The 8,741-nt window shown below is 37.9% G+C and overlaps 2 protein-coding genes across 2 annotated transcripts; both read right to left on the bottom strand.

Moving 5' to 3' along the window:
* Window positions 1-222: 222 nt before the first annotated feature.
* On the bottom strand, window positions 223-4,802 carry LOC111341585 (putative Ras-related protein Rab-33). Its single transcript, XM_022948578.2, has 2 exons — window positions 4,313-4,802; window positions 223-3,122 (listed from the first exon to the last, which is right to left on the bottom strand). The coding sequence occupies exons 1-2, from the start codon at window positions 4,520-4,522 to the stop codon at window positions 2,586-2,588; spliced, it is 747 nt and encodes a 248-aa protein (XP_022804313.1). The 5' UTR covers window positions 4,523-4,802; the 3' UTR covers window positions 223-2,585.
* A 1,633-nt stretch (window positions 4,803-6,435) lies between these two features.
* LOC111341581 (alpha-1B adrenergic receptor-like) lies at window positions 6,436-7,937 on the bottom strand. Its single transcript, XM_022948574.2, has one exon. It carries the CDS (start codon window positions 7,607-7,609, stop codon window positions 6,512-6,514), a length of 1,098 nt encoding a protein of 365 aa, XP_022804309.2. The 5' UTR covers window positions 7,610-7,937; the 3' UTR covers window positions 6,436-6,511.
* Between the last annotated feature and the right edge of the window lie 804 nt (window positions 7,938-8,741).

Raw genomic sequence — 8,741 nt, forward strand, 5'->3', positions numbered from 1 at the left:
GTATTCCCAGGAATCGAAGATTGAAACCCCAGAAAATATAAGACGACATACATGCACAAACAATACCCTTTAAAGTGATATGAAAAATTCTCCAAAATCTGTTCTGACAGATAGTGATGATAGGTGCTGAAAAGGCCGAGGAAGGTGTGCGGGGGGGGGGGATGGGATAAGGAGACTAAGAGAGGGTAGGGTGGTGACATAGAGACATCAATCAAGTCAAGAGCATGGCAAATCATTTAATTAACATAAATTCAATAGCTATGATACCTATGCAGTGGATTTATTCATTTCATTCACCCCTTAAGTTATAAGATCCTTTGATTCTTTATGGACTTTTATCTATATAGTATGTAATTATTGACAGTATAATTTTTGATTATCTTTCTTAATGGTTACTAATACTTTTGAGCAGCTCAAATGGTATGTTGAAATATACAATGTTTATATAACATAGTATTATCTAATTTACTTTTATCCAATGAAGTGATAAAGTACTTACAAAGATAAAGCTATTGTTAACTACAAACAGCAATTTGCTAAAAAAAAAAATTTCAGCAAAAAAATAGCAAGCAAGCACCACACTCGTTCAAATCCCAAAATCTCTATTATAAATTCTGCCTTCTGTCTGCAAATATTTCTTGTAATGCCAATTCCGAAAATGAGGTGTTCAATCAAATTATGTCTCCTACTTGACATTTTTTATTATTCTCCACACCTGACTTTCAAAAAATGTATTGATAATGTAAGGAGATTTTAGCTCTTGGTCACTCGTTGGAATTTGATAACTAAATATCTCAGGGTTTATTTTGCAATTAATAACACAAAGTTTAAGCATACAGTTCCCATTTTGAGGGAATTTTCCAGACAGTGGAGGTTGTATAATTAACAGATTAATAACATAATATGTAAATCTCAATTGAAATGTTTATTCCTTTTGAAATCTATTATCATGTGGAGTTATTTACAAGTTGTTCACTTCCATTTTTTCTGCTGTTAATGCATTTAATGCCAAATCGCCTCAAGCAGCTTAATCATATACCAGTTGCGTGTAATAGCCAGGGCTCGACACTAACGATAGCCAACTAGCCACAGACTAGTAAAAATTCAGTTTTGACTAATGGTTTTCGATTTCCACTGGCCAGTTTGGCTAGTAAACAAACTGAAGTTGTTGTAACATTTAAGTTGTCACTTGCCACTTGACTAATGAGTTGAAAAGTTAGTGTCAAGCCCTGATAGCACTATTCTTTTCTTGGAAACCAATGTTATTAGTGGCTTAAAATTAAAAAAAGGAGTGAAGTTTGATTTCACGATGAACAGACAGTAATAACAGACCTATGGTGAGATCTTGTTTAAGTGTAGTGATCAAAGAAAATTTTTGGGCAAGTTCCATAAAACAGGTTCACCAGTCTGAACCATCTTTAATTTTGTCTCAAGTTTGGAAAAAACATGGAGTTTTGAGAAAAAAATTAAAGAGGCTTACAGCTAATGCTCAATAACTCTAGATACTAGATTACTTAATATTTGAAGCAAAAGCGTTGTGTGTCCTTTGGATCCTACTAGCTTGTGACTACATCGCTGGATTTCCAGCTGTGTTTATTCAAAAAAATTATTTGTTATTTGCTGGTAGCCTACGAATCATCTTCAGATGATCTGATGTACTTCCTGTTCCTGAATGTTAAAATGCCGGGGAACCCTGTGGCTAACCAATTACCTCATTGATTGCTCTGTTACCAGCAGGGTTGTCGTGCTGATGTAGTGGTTAGCACACCTGACTAGTAACCAGGGGGATGTGGGTTTGATTCCCTCTCATGGCACAATATGTTTTTTCATTTCAATGGTTCAGTTAGTAGTTCACTGTTGCCATTTGTATACTCTAATTACTATATATATATATATATATATATGTGTGTGTGTGTGTGTGTGTGTGTGTGTGTGTATACAGAGATCCAAAAATGAACTGAAACTATAACATAAATAAGAATTTTTATCTAACTGGCCCAGGTGGTTTGAAAAACAAAATGATCACCTAGTAACCAGGGGGACGCGGGTTCGATTCCCACTCATGGCACAATACGTTTTTTCATTTCAATGGTTCAGTTAGTAGTTTGCTGTCGCTATTTGTATACTCTAATTACTATATATATATATTTATATGTATACAGAGATCCAAAAATGAACTGAAACTACAACATAAATAAGAATTTTTATCTAACTGGCCCAGGTGGTTTGAAAAACAAAATGATCACCTTGCACATTCAAATCATTATACAATCAAATGACTTTGTGTGAATGGTGATCAACAGTTCCTTGCTTGCAAGTGCTTCTTAATTTCACACAGTAGCAACGTGATGATTGTTACTTTAAAATAACAGCCATCACAACATAGCACTCAATTAGAACCCTAGCTAACACAATCAGACAGGCATACATAGATGCTTGGGTGATTATGAACCCTTAATTTGGAACAGTTCAAGGGAAATATATTTTTTCTGCTTGACACTTCATATCACAAGTATTAACTTTCTATAACTTAAGAATCCATGCACACTACAGAGCCTGATGAGAAACTTAACTCAAGTCTCAATTCATGATGATTCACAACAATTTTTCTTGTGTTCTCCTGATTGATTCTTGAGTTTAATTCTTTTCTGTGAATTTCTGAATCTTCCTGATTTAGTTTTTGATCTGGTGCTTTCACTCTTGGAATCTTCACTGGTGTAACGAAGTGGCCGATCCATAAAAGTTTTTGACTTAACAAGTTTATGAGCAAGTGTCAGAAAGATGGATTCAATAGTCTCCAGTTCTTCATCATTCTTGGTTGAAATTTCCCACATTGGCATTTTGTGAAGATCAGCAAATTTTCTTGCTTCATTGGAATTGATTGTTCTCTCATGAATAAGATCGCACTTGTTACCAATCATAAGTTTTGGAACTGAGCAGCCTTCGCCATCAATTTCAGTGAGTCCATAATTATCATATTCCTGTAGCCAGGTTTCTAAAGCCCTGAATGAGCCTTCCCTTGTGATATCGTACATGAAAATAACAGCACTCACATTCCTGTAATAATGAACTACCATGCTTTTGCGGAATCTTTCTTGGCCAGCAGTGTCCCAGATTTGTAACTACAACCAATCACAATAGCAATCTTATTCATTATAGAATGAAGTGTAAGGTCCTAGAGAGTTGTTATTGATATAACAATATAGAAAAATTTCCCCATAAGGGCCATAAACAAAGCTGTAAAAAGCCATGCACAGGATGGATTAATTGCATATTTGTTATTGACCAAGCGTGAGGTCAAGATGGCTGGATAATAAATGATTTATCATGCAGCAAAACGATTTAAGAATAAAAAATAATCTGATTATTTTTTAATGCTGGGAAAAAGCCAGTTTTTTTTTTAGCACAATTAACTCCAAAAATTTCTTCATGCTTTCCTTGTTTGGCTGCCTTCTGCCACTTTCTGACTCCATGGCTGAAATTCTCTAAAAATTACATAGTTTGTATGTTGGCTATGCATAATTTGTTTTCTCCCAAGGGGTCAAAGCAGGCAATTAGGTTCTGTCCTGGTGTACTGGTTCACGAGAGAATTACCATTGTTCTTTCTTTGTTTAGGAGTTATCAGTTAGCTATTGTGCATTGTTTGGTCTTTTGTATTGGCTCTTGTGAACCGGTACACGAGGACAGAACCGGTAATTACAAGTGGGCACGAGTAGCTGATCAGAATACAAGATTTGCATTACCTTGCCCACAGGCACTGTCAAGCCATATTCATATAATAAAAGAAAATTATGCTGTTAGAAACAGAGTGGCAGTCTTATGAGAAAATGCTTATCGATTGAGTTGGCTGAGCCAAATTTTGGAACCAGCAGATACCTGGCAATTTCCTTGTGGCACATTGGCACAATCTAAGATGGTTTGGAATCTAAAAAATCTATCAGAATTGCTAGTGGATTATGGAGTTAATGAAAACGCTGGGCAACATTTCTCCAAAGCATACTAAGGATATTTGGTTCATCGATGTTGCAAGAACTATCTATTCACGTCTTTGAAGTAATCACACAATACGAATTGTATCCACTATTAATACATATCTTGAAACTTCCTCGAGAGACACCGAACGGGATACGATGGGAACAATTTAACTACGACATTTTTATGTAAAGATGAAACAATTTTCAGTGCAATAGAAAAATACATTTTTATATCTACGACAAAGACATGAATTGTACCACATTTTAGAAGAGAATTAGTCCTAGTACATTAAGAATTTCAAAAAGACCTGCTAGAATGACCAAAAAAATCAACTTACCCGTATGCTTGACCCGTTTAATGTGAGCGATTTCTCCCAGAAGTCAACCCCAATTGTTGCTTCTGTCCTTTCAGGAAATTTCCCCGTCGAAAATCGATGAGCTAAGCAAGTCTTTCCAACGCCACTATCGCCGATTATTATGATCTTAAACACTTGTTCCTTGGCTAAAACTTCGCGATCTGTATCTTCGTCTTCTTTATCGTAAAACATAGTGTAGACAGTGGTCGTGTTTATGTTGAGGAAATAATTGCAGTCATTAACCTTGGATACAAGCGTGCAAAGTCCAGGGGATCTAACTTCAATGTGTCATGGACAAATGAATTTCTCGCCGAAAACAGAAATTACTTCCATCAAAAATCAAAGCAGTTGAGTTTTAAATAATATGTAAATGCCGCTGGGAAACGGAAAAGGAAAATAAACAAGTTTACCGCGATATTCGTGCCTACGTACTGTTCCCGAGAGCCGATTCATTCTCGAAATGTTGCCAATTTAAGGAAATGCCAAATAAGGGGAAACAGCCGCAGCCCGGGATTATTCGGGGCTCACAATGTGCGCAGAAAGACGCTCTCTTTCTGATCTGAAAGTATCTTCAGACCGAGTCGTTTCATCTCAGCTGGGAGAAATCGATCTCGAGCGACAATGTTCATTTTTTTTCTTTCAAAGATCTACACCATCAAAAGCTAGGCCTTGATGTTCTCAAGCTCAAAGACATTACTTCCTCCTTGAAAAGCCTGTGGAGTTAACGGCTGTGAGCGTTTGGAGCTTTGAACGGTCCACAACTCGTTTTCCCACCTCTAACACCTTTGATTTTTAGCGGGTGCTTAAATCGGCGCCAACTACTAGCTAGGATCTTAAGGTTCCTGATACCCTAGTAAAGCTCCCCGCCTCCCTACTCCTCAGTCTTAACCTCTGTCGTCAAATGACGTGTACGCTCCCCCCGCGGGCAATCCATAAGAAACCAAAGTAAAAGCTGACATGCGCAGGGCCACTGGTTCCCTGAAAAAGCCGTTCAGTTCCACACTCGCAATGCTCTTTTGCATTTCCAGAGAACGTAAACTAAAATAAGACTTCAAGTTGAAATAGAACAACAAAAAAAAAAAATGAGTGAATAAGTCGCACTTGTTGATGAATCATGAGTTTCTTGTTCTGAGATAGAAGTGAAAAGTTTTTACTGAAGAATGTTTTTACTAATAGGCCATTTTACAGTTGTGTACTTAGTTGCCAAGCCTTTGATTCAGAGTGAGGCTGAAGGTGACCTTGTTGTGATAGAGACCTGTAACTACTTAGCATGATAACAAAGTGATTTACATTTGAAAGGCAGCAAGGTTTGTATGATAACAAGGTCAACCCTAGCCTCACTCCCATTCAAAGGCTTGGCAACTAAGCACACAACTGTAAAATGGACTATTCACCAGCGTGCGCCTTGTCTACTAGTAAGTACGTCCTATTTAGGTAAAACAAAAATTTTAGAAATTTTCAACACTTGATATTCATACCATGATGACAAGCTTATTGACTGAGTTTAGTTGGACCGGAAAGGAAAATATTTGGCTCTTGTTCGGTCATGACGCACAAACCCCGTTGCGCTCAGTCAGTAGGGACCTTAAGAAACCACGACGGCGACGCCAAGGAAGACTTCGATTAAAAATGAATTTCTACTCTTAGTTAGAATTTCAAAAATGGCTGCAGGAGCTTACTGTTTCATACAGCGCCACAGCTCAACTTCAGCATGACGTATAAAGTAGCCATTGACTTCCAAAATGGGAATTAAATTAATTTGCCGTCGCGGTTTCGGTTCGCAGACGACGCAAATTTTGGCGATTCACGTTGTTGTTTTGCATAGGACGGCTAAGAAATGTACAAAGTTTCAAAAGGCACGTGCTGCATGAGCTATTGTTCTGCCAATTAGATCTCTTGTTTTTCCACGTCATCGTTGCCGTCGCCGTCGTGGTTTCTTAAGGTCCCTAGTAAGTCATTACCTTGAGCCAAATATTTTCTCGTATTGCCCTCCCACTCAGTCAATAAGGACCTCATCCGTTAGTGTTTTAGGAAGAACATTCTGATTACATCCCCTATCCGGTTTTTCGTGTAGCCCGTAAGTGGTAAAAAGGAATAAAAAAAAATACCATTTATCATTTCTCAGTTTATTTTTTCAAATTAAATTTCAATCTTAAACTATTTGCTTTATTGTACAATTTCTCAGCTCGATCTGTTCAAAGAAAGTCTCCCGCGTAATTTCTTCACAGATGATATCAAAGCGTTTCTGAACTGTTTGTACTTCCAGGTATAAATGAGAGGATTTAGGCAGCTATTCGTGTAGCCCAACCACAGAAAAATCAAGCTCACTTTGGGGTTGATTTTTTCCTTTTTTAGCGTTTCTAGGAACAGTTTTACACAGAAAGGAGTCCAGCAAAAAAAGTAGGCCCCGATTACTATTAGGAAACTTTTTGCTGTTCGAATATCGGATGCGTGTGGGCGATGTCCCTTGGTTTGCCTAGTATTTAGAGGGATTGGAGCGAGAATTTCGAGAGTCTTTCTGCTTGTTTCTAATCGACCAGTCGACGAAAATGAATTATCCTTCATTTCCAGCTGTCGACGTTTTTCACTTGAGGTGCAACTGTGAAAATTCTGGACGTTTATCCTTCGAACGTGTGAACGCGCGATTCGGAAAATTTTCCAGTAGCAAACTGCCATGACAGAAAGTGCGAAACAGTATGTTAGACCCAACACTGCAATGGCGAAAACGAGAGCTCCACTCGATCCCGCCCAGTCTTTTTCAAGCTCGCAGTTATCCAGATTAGGGATGAAACAGAAATATGAACTTACGCCAAATTTTGGAGGAAGAGCACACAGCATGGCGTAAAGCCAGACAAGTAAAGATGCCGCGACGACCTTTCTCGGGCTGACAAGAGAAATGTATCTAAATGGCTTCGCAATCGCAAACCATCGGTCAAAAGACAGCAACTGCAAGTTCATGATAGAACAAATACAAAATAAAAAGTTTGCAAAGCCGATAAACTCTTTGAATCTGAAACCGAGTCGAAAGCCGCCACTTATTATGGTGTCTAAGGTCGTTGGGATTACGGTGAAGGCAACAAACAGATCAGCGAGCGCCAAATTTACTACAAACCAGTTTGATTCCTTTCGGCGAAGTTCCCTTGTGCGCACAATTACCAACACGACCAAAAAGTTGCCGGCGATCGCTAAGACATTGACCACAAAAAGGGCAATCGAGGAAATGATTTTTTCCGAAGAAGACCAACTTGCGGTAAGAATTCCTGAGTGATTACAGGACATGACGGCGACGGAGTTTTCTTGTTACTCTTTCGGAAAAACGAAACATATAATTAATAATTGACCCACTGAGAAACCCCGACACAGTTCACACCTTGATGTTTTTAATCTTCAAGCATACAGCTGCCATTCCAGTTGGAAAGTTGTGAAAGCGACAGTCACCTAGGCAACTCCAATTTCTACATTATTTTTGCTAGTATAGTTGACTGTGTAGTTCTTGGCAGGACTTCAAGTTAAAATAGAAACACCCTTAAGTTTGTCATAATAGGTTTTCAGCTCCCACGCAGGAAAACGAAAGGCATTTAAAATGTTTTAAATTCATGTATCCGCTGAGCCTGAAAAAGAACAGGAAATTTCATTGAGCTAACACATAAATAATTTTGCGTTCTGAAAATTCAATACAATTTAAAAGTCAACTGTCTGACAGACGCGAGTGGGTCTTTTGTTTCAATTAAATGAGCAGTTGTAACAGTTTATTTTGTTAAATACAAATAAGGCGGCAACTCGGGGGGTTTTTTTAAGGCAATGGTCACGCAGTAGAAATCGATGGTAAGGCAAGACATACTTGTATTTACCGCCACAGAAAAGGATTTATTGTTTTTCAAGCGGAATCAATTATAAAAGATAAAGGATCGAACCTTTTGTTTGTGTTAATAACCCTGTGTTTTATCCTAATTCAAACGGAAACAGTAAAGAGTCATAAAAATGAAATTTTTGAACTACGATGAAAACCAAGGTCTAAATGGCAAATTGTACACGTGAATGTATTTTTCATATATTTGTTCAAAGATCAAATATAATCTTCCGGTATTTACTTAAAGAAACGATAAACGATATAACTTTTTCCCGTGGATATTGTATGCCGTGCACAAAGCTGATTAAAGGGAAGCAATTAGAAGTTCAACATCGAGATACCTTGGCTAATATTGTCGGCAAGTAAACTTGTATTAGAAAATTAGCATTTTTAAAAGCACTTCCCAGGAGAAAAAAATTTGATTTGAATTCCTCTAAGGGTCCAGTACGTCATTATTTATCACCTAAGTGGGAGGGGCAGAGGTAGGATTGTGGAGGAATTCAGGGGGAGAGGAGGGGGGATCATTCATGGTCAACAGAGTATAACTCGGGGGGAGGGAAA

The sequence above is a fragment of the Stylophora pistillata genome, chromosome 9, assembly GCF_964205215.1.
Source record: "Stylophora pistillata chromosome 9, jaStyPist1.2, whole genome shotgun sequence".
Classification (NCBI taxonomy): domain Eukaryota; kingdom Metazoa; phylum Cnidaria; class Anthozoa; order Scleractinia; family Pocilloporidae; genus Stylophora; species Stylophora pistillata.

Coding starts and splice junctions, on each gene's coding strand:
- LOC111341585 (XM_022948578.2), bottom strand. CDS start 4,522: ATGTTTTACGATAAAGAAGACGAAGATACAGATCGCGAAGTTTTAGCC. Junction 3,123..4,312: donor TAAACGGGTCAAGCATACGG/GTAAGTTGATTT, acceptor GATTGGTTGTAG/TTACAAATCTGGGACACTGC.
- LOC111341581 (XM_022948574.2), bottom strand. CDS start 7,609: ATGTCCTGTAATCACTCAGGAATTCTTACCGCAAGTTGGTCTTCTTCG.